General features: G+C 35.4%; 1 protein-coding gene across 2 annotated transcripts in view; it reads left to right on the forward strand.

Moving 5' to 3' along the window:
* Positions 1-15,946, forward strand: part of CABCOCO1 (ciliary associated calcium binding coiled-coil 1) — a 96,505-nt gene that overhangs the window by 30,058 nt on the left and 50,501 nt on the right. For both annotated transcript variants that reach the window (XM_045568422.1, XM_045568423.1), the window contains one exon: positions 369-441. In XM_045568422.1, coding sequence (XP_045424378.1) covers positions 369-441 — 73 coding nt within the window. The remainder of the gene's footprint in view (positions 1-368; positions 442-15,946) is intronic.

The following is a 15,946-nucleotide window of genomic DNA, read 5'->3' on the forward strand; positions in this document are numbered from 1 at the left end:
GGGAGCAAAACATGAAAAATAATATGAAGTTTGCTGTTATTTAGGAAGGGTGCATTATTTGGTTTTAAGCTAAGAAAAGTCAAGATGCAGTCTAATTGCTCCCTTATTCCAAACTTATCCACTTATCACAGATGGGTTTACAGATATTATTCTAGGTATTGTGTAATATTGTCAATGGCTCAAAAAAAATAAAACTTTAATTTCTTGTGTTTCTGGACAATTTCTTTTGTAATAAAGGAGGTGGCTAACTCTATGTTAGTGTTTAATATCATTAATTTGTTCAATATGAACTTTAATAAATGCCTTTACATATTTTCTTTTTGTCCTGAAATAAATGTATCAGAGTTGCACATTATTTTGTATTTCAGCTTATTTCAACACTACAAGCTGTATGAGTTTATGTTCTTCTCTGCCAGGGAAGAAATCGTGATAGGAACTGAGGTAAGTAATCTGTCTAGATGGAACCAATTAAGCTGAATCACTTGCTGCATGCTGATCAGCATCTGGATCTTTAACTGCTTAAAGCAACTTCTTGTCAAGATTATTCAAGTGTTAATATAACCAACTAGTAGTTCGCAAAAAGAATAATTATATAAAGTGATCTTTGGATTAAGAAAATAAGCTGTCTTTGGCATTAAAAGCATTATTAATCATGTACACTTTATGTATTTATGGATTATTTGACAAAGCTCAATTGGATAGGGTATGTATGTCCTTATACAATTAAAACAGAAAAAAAATGAGATTAATTAATTCAGTGAATTCTGTTCTAATTTCACATTTATTTTTATTCTCGTTGTTTAAGACCCCAATTCAAATCCCATTTCCTTAAGGAAGCAAACTTACCTTAATTACATCATATCTCAAACAGAAGGTTTGGACAATTCAAACTCTATGATTTTATTCCACTTGATTTCTTATTGCTGAATTTTGGCTATTGTTAAACCAATAAGTGTAAAAATATGCAGTGTTACATGGTTTCCTAATTTTTTCCTGCAGGTTGATATAGTCAACACAACTCAACAGTAATTTCTTGAAAGCAAGGACCATCTGCTGTTTTTTTACCACTGCAGATAGTATAATTCAGGACACAGTAGCCCCTCAATTAGTGCTACATAAGTGATTCAAGGGCAGTGCATAAAACAGCAGTTTTACAATAAATGGTCCACCTGGAGACACTTCTGAACAGCCTCACTTATAATCACATATTTGTAATACTAGAAATGAATCTTGAGTAGGAAAACATTTTAAGGAAACTAAAGATGCGATAATAAGTGCTCCTGTAGGTTCTTAATTACTTTAGGAGGCTTCGTTGCCTCCTAGAAGTATCAGGGACAGGAGTGGCCATGATCGGAAACAAACAGTGAATGAAGGGGTATTCATATTATCTTCATAGTACTAAGAACCAGATAAACTGTGTCAACTATTCTGTCCTCTTCAGTATTGCCCTTCCGGAATTTATAAATTACTTGCTTCATAAACACCCCAGTCACCATTGCTCACCCTCCATTTGGATACTGGCCCTAATGCCAGCCTTGTAAAAATGAACTGCCAGAAAACATGGAGCTCTTTTTGCTTTTGACTTTACTTAAAATTACTTCTTTGCAGTCTCTTCATACTGTAGCTTAAATTAGGTGTCACTTGACAAAGTTTCACTGAAAACGTTTCCATTTCAGAATTACATCATATCGTGTGTCAGTGCTGCAATAATTGTCTGTTTAGAATATAACCCTATCTCATCTATTCAGAAAAACTTTGGGGAAATGATGGTGGTTTCAACAGCAGCATAAGTAGATATTTAAAGTCATCAAGAAAAAATTTCAGAAGGAACTCCATTTCTCTTTGTTAATTACACAATCGTGCCTTTCTTCTATATTGTAAGGCTATGTTGAGATGACATTTATGCTTATGGAAAGATAAAATGGAGAAAGCAGACAGGGATTGGCTCCTTTATTTCCCATTGTCTTTTGTATTTTCCTCAAGCTGACTAGAGCTATACAAAAATCCTTAAGGAAAGGATATTGAGTCTTCAAGAATTAGGCCACTCATGGTATTTTAAAGGATTAACAAAAGCAGATTTTTATACTACAACATTTTATGGTATTTTAGAAGTGTCTGATAACCCTTGGTACAAATATCTGTTTTTTAATTAACAACCTTTCATGAATGAGGGAGGGGTCTGCCCCACTAATGTGATTATTCATGCTGATCTCAGTGCTCTGGGACCAAACAAGAGCCACATGACAACCACATGAATGTTTCAGATTTAACTCTCAGGCATTCAAGTTAGATAATACTGACAAAATTTAGTTCCTTTCATAATTATGAATAGAAGATTAGGGAAAAAAAACATATATGCCCTCTATTCATAGACGTGTCCAGTTCGTAAATGAAAAAAGAATAATGAAATAGAATATCACCATTTGTCAACCCTTAATGAAATAATAGATCTTAGTAATGATCATCAGTGGCTGCTAACATCACAAAAGGAAAGAAAATCAGGCATCACTTGCCTCCTAATAAAATTATGCAAAACCACATATAAATTGCTCTTGCAGTTTTAACTGGTTAGTCTTCTCGTCAGTCTTCTAACACTAGCTACCCATTTATTGGTAATGTGGAAGGTAGCAGAACATGGTAAGGATGTCACAGGAATACAATCAGGGAACCAGGCTATGGGAGATTAGAAGATGTGGAATCTTCAACAAATAATTTACAAATAAATAAAAAATAGATAAAGGGTGAACTTATAAAATAAAAATGACTTGAATCAAATTGCAACATAGGTATATTATTTAGATCCTATTTCAGGTAAACAATACAGACAAATAAACCAAAGCACAAACACAAAACAGTTATGAGATAATCAGGGGCATTTGAGCATTGGCTATATATTTGATCATGGATACATACTGTTAGTAATTTCTGGAACCTGTGAGTATGTTACCTTAAATGGCAAGAGGAACTTTGCAGATTTGATTAATTTAGGAATTTGAGATGAGGAGATTATTCTGGATTACCCAGGTGGCTCAATGTAATCATTGGCTTCCTTATAAGAGAAAGAGGAAGGCCTTCTTGTTGTTCTTTTCAATATTCAGTTGACTATCATTGTAAGTTTTCCTTAAATATGAAAGTTAGAATTAAATTCATGCATATGTGGGTTTTTAGTATATGGCATATATGAATATTTAGTAAAATGGCATTTAAAATCTGTTGGGATAATTGACTACATGTTTGGTAAAAAGAGGTTAGATTTCTACCTTACACCAAACTTGAAAATGAGTCCAGTTTATTAAGAGATGTGTTTCCCATAATGGAAGACATGTCACATAACGGCAAACTATAATTTGTTCAACATTTTCACTTAGAACAACTAGAAAATCTGTACATATTTTTTTAAGATGTGTTTGAAAGCTCATCTAGCAAAGCTCAAAAACATTATGGGTCCGAGAAGTGAGCCTAGCATTTGGAAATGCTTTCTACCTATAGGCATCTGCCAGTTTGGAAAAGGTGGCTAAAAGATGTAGAAGCTAAGAAGTGAAGCTTTGGTAGATACGTGGAGCTAGGAAAACAAAAATTGGAGGAAGAAAAGAATATAGTAAATCCCACAAGTTGCATGTTGGAACTTGAAAAGACCACATTTTAGGAGATCAGCCCTCACATGGAGTGAAAGTCAGTTTCAAATTATCTCAGTGTCTGGTGGATTTAGGTTATCTGTGTGTATTGCTGTTAACCTTCTCTCCAAAATAAAACAAAGCTAAGCTACACTCCAGATTATATCAACAGTTTTTTTTATAATCAATATATGTCACAAAAAAAATTCACCAGATACACAGAAAATAAAAATTTACTATAGATGTTCCAGTTAATGGAGTAATTAGTCATGTACTTTAATATAATTATGCTGAAGAAATTCTTGAAAATAAAATATTAGATATGAATTTTAACAGATAACTAGAAACTATTAAAATACTAAGTGGAAATTCTAGAATATAATGGAAATTCTAGAATATAAAAATACAATAATTGAAATTAAAAACAAAATGAATGTGTTTAACAACAGATTGGTCATGATTGAAGAGAAAAATTGGTAAACTGGAAGATAAGTCAAAAGAAAAAAATCTAAAATAAAGCACGGGCTGGCAAAAGCATAACACACACAGAAAAGATGGAAGAGAATATGGATACAGTGAAAAGTATTACATAGAGGTAACAAAAATCAATTCCAAAAGTCAATTCCAGAATGAGAAGATAGAAACAATATTTGAAGAGTTAACTTTCCAGAGATAACCAACAATCTTAGGTTGTTGGTTAGGTTGTTTGATTTAAGATTCAATGTGAACCACAAATATGAGTAAATCCACACCTAAGCATATCATAGTAAAATTTCTAAAAATGAAAGGTGAAGAAAATCATAAAACCTGCCATAGGAAAAAAAGACACATTTCCTTCAAAGAAGCAATAATAAGACTGGCAGCTGATTTCTCAACAGAAACAATGAGAGCCAGAAGACAATGAAGTAACTTCAAATTGTTCTAGGAAAATTGCCACCAATCCAGAATTCCATACCAAGCAAAAACAGCCCTTCAAGAATGAAGATTTTAACAGAGCAATTTTCAGGCAAACAAAAAATAAGAAAATTTTTTACAAATAGAAACACACTAAAGGTAGTACTAACAGGTGCTCTCCAGGCATAAAGAGAATGAGTCGAAGTGGAAAGTTAGAGAAATAGGAATGAAGAGCAAGTAAAATAGGATAGATGATTAGATAGATAGACAGATAGATAGATAGGTAAAATGTGGATTAGGTAGATAGATCTAAATAAATACTGAATGTGTTGTACAATGTTTCGTGAGGTTTATCAAGGAACTGCAAAAAAAAGATATTTTTAATTTTAAGATTGGCTAATAGTAAAAAGATTGATTAAAATATTATGTTAATGAAGATGCAAGAAAACATGACTCTGTATTTAGTTTTTTAAAGCCACTTAGGAGAGCAGGTTGGCAAAATATATAAAGATTTTCTGAATGTGAATACCCTTTGTTCCCTAAATTCTAAGAATCTTCACTGTAGATGTACATACTCATATTATATAAAGCTGTTTATGTGAATATTCATCAAACCATGGTTTATAACAGCTAAAAATTGCACAAGATAAATCAGAAGGGAAATGGTTAAATAAATGAAGTATAGTCACAGAAATAATGTAGTATTTTCCTATGTATGGTTATGTTTAGATCTCTAAAACACATTCTTAATTTAAAAAGTGTAGAAGCAGAACAATATGAATAGTGTTCCAAGTTATTTATTTTTAAAAGCAGATAAACATAAAAATATGTAGACATGTATATGCATGTAAGTGATAATATAAGAACTAGAAAAATGTATACCAAATGAAAGTGGCTTACCTTTGGGTAGTGGGTAAAAATGGGAGTTGGATAGGATTTGAAAAGGATTTGTGTTATTCTTTTACAATGTGAATGTCTTCATGTATTACTTGTATAATAATAAAATTGTTCTCTAGTTCATTCCTGAGAAGTACTAAGGCACATTTTGTATTAATAAATTAAGTGTAGGCATATAAACATGCTCACATGCTACCATATTGATAGACACTATCTGGGTTTTTACAAGATGAAATTTGAACAGGAAAAAAAATAGGTGAACTCTTTCAATCCTCAAATACTTTACAAGTGTGTTGCTACCATATTTAAATTTTCAGTATAAACTAGGTTTATCTGAAAAGTCATTTATAGAGTAAAAATCTGGTGTTGTGCTATAACATCCCAAATTTTCCCCAAGAAAATAAAATTTGTATCATGAATTATGCGTATCTATCACATTTTGAAAGTATTTATTCAGTTTAATTTCACCAAAGTGACAACATAGCAAATCTTGGATCATTTATACTTTCAAAAGTTATATTCTATACATGTATTTAAACACACACACATACACATATACATATTTGCATTTGGATATGAAAACCTTATAAGAGTAAGTCTGCTTTAATAATTTCCCTAATTTACAAAATGTGATAAGTAGGTATAGTTTTATTTGTAACTGTTTAAGCCAGCACACTGAATGTGTTTCAGAAATTTACTTCATAACATTGATATTTTCACACAGGCCCCCTTTGTACAACTCCAGGGGGCACCATTCATGTTGTGGTCCATGTGTTTAAAGGAGTTGTGCACTGTACGGCCTGTGCTGCTGCTGGTGGAGGCTCTGTTTTCACAAGTGGTACTGTAGCAAGATCTGATTAGTATAAATATGATATACTTAGAAAGATATTTAAAGAGAATCATAAATATGCCTCAGTGGTTACCTTGACTCGAGTCATATGTTGGCAGCCTTTCATAACCCAAAATAATACCACTTAAGGTCAGCAAATATAGAAAATTCAGTCCTCTCTAAAATCAGTGAATGTCAACTGTATATAATTTCATGTTCTGAGCGCTTACTCCAACAGTAAAAACAAAATAGAGAAAACACTTTTTTCTTTCTTATTTCAAAACCCACACAGATTATGGGTGTTAATGACACTGTACTTAAAAATTGTTAGCTTTGGGGGAAAAATAACCATATAAAAACATAAATTTTATTTTCTTTCTTTAAACTATAAAGTTATCATGTCCTGAATAAACAAAATATGAGACTTATGTAAATATTCACCCTTTTAAGAAAAAAAGGCAGCAAAAACAACATTGCATTGTCGGATCATATTTTGAAAAGGAGGAAGGCAACTGAAGCATAGCTATAAAGATATCTTTTTTCTCTTCAGTTTACCCTTGAGATGTACCTATCAAAATAATCTAAACTTATCCAGATGATGTTTTTAATCTTGAAAAAGCCTTTTTTTCCTTGTTGGATGATCCTATTAGCAAACTGCTGGAAGGGAAAATCATACAGGGCATAATTTGTAATTTGACCTACTCACATTGGGTGTTGCTAAAGAAAATCAATCAGAAACTGTTGTGTTAAAATAACTCTATCTGCTCTACCTGGCATGTGTGACTAACTGACTTTAGAATCTGTCATTTAAAGAAAATGGTTGACTCTTGGATATACAATTTATCAAACTTCACTCTAGTCCTTTTTCTCCAAAGCACAGAAAAATAATCATCCCTCCCTAAATATAAATCTTTTAAGAGAAATTCAAGGAATCTGTCTCCAGAAAAATAATTGATAAATGGTAGGAGCATAATTTAAAGATGGCTTCCATCACAGATCACATGGCACCTCAACTCTTGAGCCTGTCACTCAAGTCTTTCCATCCGCTGGCCCAGGAGCATCAATCTCAGCTCCTTTGTGATCGGTTCTCTGATTGGGCTAGGTTGGTCTTTTCATGATTACAGCTTTCCTACTTCTGCCTTGCAGTATGAAGCTCTACCTACTGCCCGAAATGCTCTCCAACCTTTTTCCTGCCAACCCAAGCCTATTTTTCCCTCACAGCTCAGTTTGAGAGATACTTCTCTTAAAGAAAACAGGAAGGAAGGAAAGGAGATGGGAAGAAGGAAGGAAGGAAAAAAAGTACTTTCTCTAACATTACTGTTTACCTTTTATTTCCTCAGCATTAAATGCCTTGTTCAAGAATACTGTCATCATGTACTGTCCTAGAAATTGACTCCTAATTATAGAGCTACATTTCATAGACCTAATTATGTTAATATACAGTTCCATGAGATCGGGATAACTGACCTTACTGTTTCTTTTGTTTTTCTCAGTATAGGAACTATATACATTCACCTAGTGTTCAAAAATTATTTACTAAATCAATTAATGTAAAACAAGGAAAGCTTTATTTTATTGACTAATTCCAAAAAGCTATATTTGAAAAATAAGTTATACTAAAAAACCTAAGTCAGTCTTTTTAATTATCAATCATTAAGCCCATTACCAGGAAATTAAAAGATGGTGTTAGAAGAACATGTGTTTACATTAGTCATTTTTAACTATGGAGAATCTGCCTTATATGGACCACTTTGGGAAACATCTAACTATAGCCCATTGAAAGTCAAGACTAAGACAGCAGTCCCCAACCTTTTGACACCAGGGACCAGCTTCATGGAAGACAATTTTTCCATGGACAGTGGGGGACAGGTGAGCAGAGCTCAGGCAGTGATGCATGGCCCAGTTCCTACTAGGCTCCTGGGGGTTGGGAACCGCAGCTCTAAGATACCAGAGGCCACTAATTTTTTTGACTACACCAAAATTTAAAATTTCTATTTTGGGGGAGGGAAACACCATAAACAAACTTAAAAATCAAACTCTAAAAATAAAATTTCTGCCATAAATGAAAGAACGAGTATAGTAGTCTTAATATCCTTTGTATTGATATCTTACAAACCAGTAAGAAAAAAGGTTATCACACTTATGGGAAAATTAAAAAAGCATATTTATAATAAGAGGAAATATATAAATAGCCAATAAACTTATGCAAGGATTTTAACCCTTTTTAGTACTCAGAGAAATGCAGATTGAACTAAAATCAAATTCTCAAAAATTAAAATAATAACACATGTCTTGTGAGAATGTGGTGAACTGGCATTCTCATGTACTGCTGGGAAGAATGTAAATCAGTAAACTTTTCAGAGAGCGGTTTGGCAAGATATATCAAATTTTTAAATGTGTTTACCTTTTCAGCCAGCAATTATAATTCACTGAGTTTATCACAAGTAGAAAATCAGACAATGGGCAGAAATATGTGTGCATATATATGTTTATAAAGGAAAAAAAAACTGTGAAGTACCTAAATGTCTGTCATTAGAAGGAAGTTTAAAAACTTTGTGGTGCCTCTATATAATTCTGTCATCATTAAGAGTACTCATATAGTGTTGTACTTACAATGGAAAGTTATTCACAGTATGTTAATTATGTGACAAAAACAAGCTACTAAATGTGTCTATTGTGATTGCAGTTTATAGTTTTACATCCATATCTCTGTATATATGCATAGAGAATAGGTTCTGAAGGACATATGTTAAATTGTCTGCAGTAGTCATTTGATGTCACTAGTATACCAGATAACCTTTGCTTTCCCTTTACACTTGTCTATATGTCCTGAAATTATTTTTCACAATCACCACATGTTACAGCGCATAGATGTTTTTTAAGAGGAAAGGCTTAAATTACCAAAGTTTTACTCTATTCCTTTTTACTTTCCTTATTCAGCATTATTTCTTTTTTTCTTGCTTATTTAACTTTACAAGATTGCATAACATTATGAAAATGTCTGCTTTATTTTGAAGAGATGCATTTCATGTTTATGTGATTAGGCAGTGTTCTTTTTCCCTAAAGCAAAAGGCTCTATTGCAAATGAAGATATAATTGTTACTTGAGGATACACATCTTATTATTCATGAGTTATATAAGTCACAAAAAATGTCCAAGGTGATAATGATAGCACCTGGAAAACAAGGACTTTAGCTACAGTGATTTACTCTGTTAGCTGAAGATACTATCTGGCCAATAGATGGCAGGACTTGGGGATGAATTCAATCTAAGAACAAGCAACATGTTTCTGTTCCACGATCATACCCACAGAAGCCATTCCTAATCCAAGCTTCTGGTTTAAAGACAAAGTGATCTTTTTCAGTCTTTTCTAAAGAAATGTCCAGACGTGCCTAAGGCAGTATCAGGTTCAGCAAACCACATTTGAAAATGGCTATTTTCAAATCAAGATGTGTTTCCAGGCAAGTAACCTGGATTTTCTGAGACCAGAGGCCTCTAAAAAAGAAAAGATTCTGAGTAGATATGATAACTGTTTTCAAATCTAAAGGACTGGCAAGATAAAAATGAGATTTGTCTTGTCTGCCTAACTCCCAGATGGCAAACCAAAGACCATTGGATCTTCTGGGAGAGAATTTTGACTAAATAAATGCAATTACTTTCTAAATACAGAGGTATCTAGAAATGGAATAGATAAGATGTGGGGGGACAGAGGCTCATGCCTTCTTGGCTTTGATACTACCAGCTCTTAACACATGGCCTGGCAAACAGAAGGCACTTAAGAAATTTTATAGAATGAATTGAGAGGTAATAAGTTATATCTTCTTTAAATATATTTCAAGTTTAGTGATATGATTTTTGTTGAATGACATTTTCTAAAGTTCTTTAAAGTGTTGGATGGAGATTGAGCTAGATGATCTATAGTACATGACCATCTATCCCAGATTTTTCTAGGATTTTTTAGGACAATTCCAATATAAATATTTTGTTCTTCCCAAGTACTTTCCCAAGTATATTTCCAAATGTTCTTCTCATTAGTAAAGTCCAAAATTTAGGATGAGCTGGTCATACTCTGGGTAGTGTAACTAATGGCATGACAAAGTGGATTTCTTTTTGCAGGCTGGAAATGATGTTGGACTGCTACAGTTGGAGTGGATAAATATAGTCATTTATACCTAAGAAGTCATTTACCATAAATATATAGCTAACTCTATCTTGGTGAATGCAGACTTAATAAATGTAATCAAATGTAATTCAACCAAGACTCTAAGGTGATATATTTTTATTTATTACTTTTTTAAAATGAAGATTTTGGTCACATTTTTATAATATCAGGCCACGTACCAATGTTTCTATAGTATTCAAGTGTGTTTGCTAGGTCACCCTTTAGGCTTGGTGAGTGTTGGACAGATGGCTGAGAATATGCAAGTAGGTATGCATTGTGCAGGAAAGCATGCAAGTGAAGAGTCAATCAAGAGAGAATAAACATGCTTAGAAAGAGACCACCTGATTGGTATTCCGACTACAGAATCGGGCAACTTGCTATGCAAATTATGCAGCTGCATCAGCACCATTGACACTATAGGAGTGAAGAGGAAAAAAAAATTAACAAAGTTCTCTGTGGCAAAATAGCTCTGTGCTTGATCGAGGAAATATTACTAATATAAAGGTAGATGAGGTAGAGGGTTTTGTTCTTTAAGTTGCTTTTTTCTTCTGTTTGCCTGAACTGCCAATGACCATAGCAGAAGCGGCAAGTTGAACTGATGAATATGGAGTTTCATGGCTCCCAGAGCACTGCTTTTGGACTAAGAAGAATTTAGATGGGAGCTGCAACCTACTTTCCCTTCTTTCAAGATTTGCATGCCTGGTACATACAGTATCATGTAAATGTTCCAGTGCTTGTGAGATATATAGACACACACACACACACACACACACACTCTCTCTCTCTGTCTCTCTCTTTTTAAACAGAGGAAGAACCAAAGAGGTAGATCATCCATTATTCAAGGAATTTTTTTCTGCCTTTATTCAATACACAGTAACTTCAAGGATTAGGGACTTTTGAATACAGAGATCAAGTATTTAGATGGAAAAAAAGACCCCTGCAAACCAACAAGTGAACGCAGATATTTTGCTTCATTTAAAGAGTGAAAATCTGACTTGAATTATCTTTTCCTCCATAAAAAGCAAAATATATTAAATAAATATCACATACTAATATTCATGATCTGAAGCAACTCATGTTTCTTCTATGAAGGTTTTCCTGACTTCTGTAGACCATGCTCAATCCTCCCTCCTACTGTTCTGATTTGAATTAAGGCGTGGTGCTGTTCAGTGTCAGTTTATATGTAGTCTGACTATAGCTGGGTTGCCCTGGGGCCTGCCTCTGCCTTTTGACACACAATACACTGCCACACACACAGCTGATTCCTGCCAGCTTGAGGGAAATGGTGACTCTTTACTATATATCTTTAACTTTCATTAAAAGACCAGCCCAGAGTTTATATATGGTGCATCACACAGAGGTTTGGATATTCCCCTGGCCAAGTTTCTTGGTGGTTTTAAAATTGCATGTACAAATTCTTTAATACTTCTCCCCTCAAGAGATAGAACTTAACTTCCCTCTCCTTGAAAGTGAGCTGTCTTGCTTCTGATGAATAGACTATGGCAGAAGTGATAGAATGCCACTTCCAAGATTAGGCTATAAAAAAACCTGTGGCTTAGTATCTCTACATCTTGGTTGCCCTCTTGAAGTTTGCCCTCAGAAGCTTCTGGAAAGGCCCACTTGGCCTGAGGTCTGCCCACAGATGCAGGAGTGAACATGGAAGTGGATCCTCCCCTAGCTGAGCCCTGAGATGACTGCAGGCTCGACCGAGAACTCAACTGTCACCTCATGAGAGACCCTAAGCCACAACTACCACTCTCAGCTTCCTGACACACAGAATTGTGTATTTCTAAATACTTGCCACTTTAAGCTGCTGAGTTTAGGGTGATTTTGTTACACAGCAATAGATACATTTCCCATTCACAACAGCAGCCAAAATCTCTCTTTTTTGCCCCGTCTTTCTGTCACCCCCAAATGCTCACTTCTTCATATTCTTTCATATTTTCCTCCCCTGTGTCTGACTGTTCCTCTGACTGTTCTTCACTCTCAGAGAAGCTGTCTGGAATTCTGGTAAAAATCCTACTTCTCCACCATGAACGGCTCATCTCCCAAACCACTGCACATAATAAGTGCTTAATAAATATCTGTTCACAATATAAGCAAACTTCAATTTCTTTTGACTTATGCAAACAAAATTCATTCATTTGAAAAATATTTTTTAACAACTCAGGCTGAAGTTATATAGGGAAATGCTTAAGAGTTTGAAACTAAGTCTTTTATAACCAAGAGTTGCTACTGATAACTATAAACCTTTACCTGGTGCCTGGGCCAGACAGACATTGGGCTCACTGCGCTCTGCCTTCTAGAACAGGACGAAGCATACATTTCAATTTCACATGGGCAAAGCTGCAGTTCAGTTAAAGCTCAACAGGTACTTTGCTCTCAGGAACAATTCTAGGTTCAAGGTCTCTATCTTCTAAATGCATTTCCAGTTCTAAATGTTGCCTGTAATCTCCAGGTCAGTGTCTGTTTCTACCTGATTATCAAAATATTTATTGAACAAATGCAGCATGCCTACCAGCATCTAAGTACTCTGGGGACTTCCTGTCAGTAAGTTCATGTACAAATATTAATTTTAGGACTATCATGTGACACTGGTTAGCAAAACAAACACTGTTACTCATAATGCTAACAGCCTAGCGAGAGAAACAGACTAATTTAGCCAACCCACGGGTATATAATTACAAACCATGTACTGTAAAAGAAAGATACAGGTTATCATAAAGAGGTATATTAGAGAGCTTCCTCTGATCTGGGCACCAGGGGATCAAGGAGGGCTCTTCTGAGTTAGTCATCTTTGGGTAGAGATCTAAGGATAACATGTTAACTAGGAAAAGGGAAGTTAAGTGAGCATTAACCATATGCAAGGCACTGTCTAAGCACTTTAAATATTATACACATGTAATCTGTACAACCACCGCAGGAGATAGGCACCCTTTAACCACATTTTAAAGATACAAAACCTAGGACTAATATGCACATGCTTAACTGCTATCCCAACCCCCCTCTGCAAAGACTTTGATTTCATCCTTAAGGGGCACCAAAGAGAGCTTGAATGAAAGAGATTGTTTAGACCCACTTAAGTTAAGCAGTATGTAATAATATTGATGACCCACAGATGTTTGAACAGTTAAAATACAAACAAAATAGAACACAGTTTAACTTTATCACCTTCCAAATATGCATTCTGAAAGAATAAAACATGATATAAATAACAGTGTAACAAAGTTATTTTAAATTGTTCATCACTTTTACAGCCGTTTCAATTTCTTTATGCTTTCTACCCAAGAACCCCTTGATGTTCTTTTTTGTATAATAAATACTGCTCACCAAATTATATATTTCAGTTTATATACAGTTTATGAAAATGGACAATGTACTATATATTAAATTATGGCCAAAATTGAAAAAAGAGAAGGGAAAGTAGTTCATTATTCTTTGTTAAATAATGAATGTTTTTGAAATAATATGATCATTAAATGCAAATGAGCATAACTCTGATATAAATGTAAATTTTCCAAAGTCAAAATGTTCCTTAAGATAAACTCTTTGGCTGAAGTTCTGAATATTTAATTGTTCTACTTTCATGAAATGAATGCAGTCACCTATTGAACATAATTAGTTATCTAGGGAAAAACAATTATAATTGAACATAGCTGCTTCCCAAAAGCATTTTAAGTAACATAAGCAATCCTATGTTAAACGTTTGGCCTAGTGCTTAGACGCCTTGTGTTTACTCCTCCACATCCATTTCTGCCCTTTTCCACCCTGCTCTGTGTGCGAGAAGGCCAACGTTCATGGAAACCATCAGCAGGATCCTTTGTCCTCTGGCTTCTACCTGGACCAGCAGGGGGCCTGGGTGGGAGAAGAGTGAAGCTGAGGTGGCTTTACTCCGAGCTCCCTCCCTGTGGGGTCACTGGGTGTTTGGCACATCCTCTGCAGAAGGTCAGAGTTCATAACCTGTCTGTGCAGCTCTTCTCTTTGTATTCTAGAAACTGTTTCTTCCTTCCTCCCGCATTAGCCTCAGGGATAAGAACACATAGGGTGCTGCACCATCCCCTGTTACTTTGCCCCAAACCAGCCTGCACCTTTTTAAATAGTCCCTTTATTAAACCCTCCTTAATTCAGTGTGCTGTTTTCTCAGGATTCTGACTGTACAGTAATTGATACCAGGAGAGGCCTCAGGAAATGGCCCCTTAAAATGGGGTTCTCAATTGTGTTGTTCACATATGTGTGTGGTGTCCAGATAATGTATCAGGTGGGGGGGTGGATTGGGGTCAGGGGGAGTTGGAATTCAACACTAGACAGCCAACAGAAGAGAATTAAATAGAAGGTTGAGCAGGCTGAGTGTGTTGATGTGGGTGCACCCACTTAGGATTTGGGACTTGAATGTGATGCTGGCACCCAGGAGTGGCATTAATAGTCTGCTAGGCTGGCTAAATGAAGGCTGAATTCAGTGGTGCCCTGCAGTCCATTAGGCTGATGCGTCAGAAATTCCCTGGCATGTAGAGGAAGGATTCTGATGGTTGAGGGAGATGAAACAATGTACAACCTGTTTAGCCGTTGCCTAACCTTACCCCTGCGAATGTCCAGAGGACACACTCTCCTCACCAAGGCAGTAAGAAATGCGTTGGAAGGCCAACAGTTTTTAGATTTAGATTCTTTAGACCCCTTTTAAAGTTAAGCAGCATGTAATAATATCGGTTACCCACAGAAGTTTCAACAGTTAAAATACAAACAAAATAGAACATAGTTTAACTTTACCACCTTCCAGACATGCATTCTGAAAGAATAAAGGATGATACAGGTGGTTCACACCTGTAATCCCAGCACTTTGGGAGGCTGAGGTGGGAGTATTGCTTGAGGCCAGAAGTTTGAGACTATACTGGGCAACATAGCAAGACCTCATCTCTACAAAAAATAAAATAAAAAATAAAATAAAATAAAACAGCTCATGTGGTGGTGTGCACCTGTAGATCTAGCTACTCAGGAGGCTGAAGCAGGAGGATTTCTTGAGCCCAGGAGTTTGAGGCTGCAGTGAGCTATGATTGCACCAGCCTGGGCAACAGAGTGAGACCCCATCTCTGAAAAAAAAGAAGAAATGCCTTGGTGAGAGGGTTACCACCATCACTGGTCCCCTCAGTGGTGGCTGTTCGCCGTAGGCTGACTTCTAAGCAGAGGAGACGCTTTGAACCCTGTTTGGTACGGATACCATGCTGCAGGGAACGGTCCACACTCACCATCTCAATGACATGTTTATACATTCTTAATCACTAAATGAATTTTTAATAATATTAGTGAGAAAAGGTGCTGCAATGGAACGTTTTTTAAAGAAATCTCCAGTAAAATCTACACTGCTCGCTAATGCTTGAATGAATGAACTCTGTATAACTGATACAAAACAGGGAGTATTATGTCAGGTTTGGCACAAGGTAAAAACAGAAGCTGAGCATTTCAATGAACACGGCCAATTGTTGCAATCCCCTCTCATTGCACTTGCAACCCAGTACTGCATACTCAAATGTAAACTTGAGGTCAGGATCCCTGTCT

Source organism: Lemur catta, chromosome 14 (assembly GCF_020740605.2).
Source record: "Lemur catta isolate mLemCat1 chromosome 14, mLemCat1.pri, whole genome shotgun sequence".
Taxonomy (NCBI): Eukaryota; Metazoa; Chordata; class Mammalia; order Primates; family Lemuridae; genus Lemur; species Lemur catta.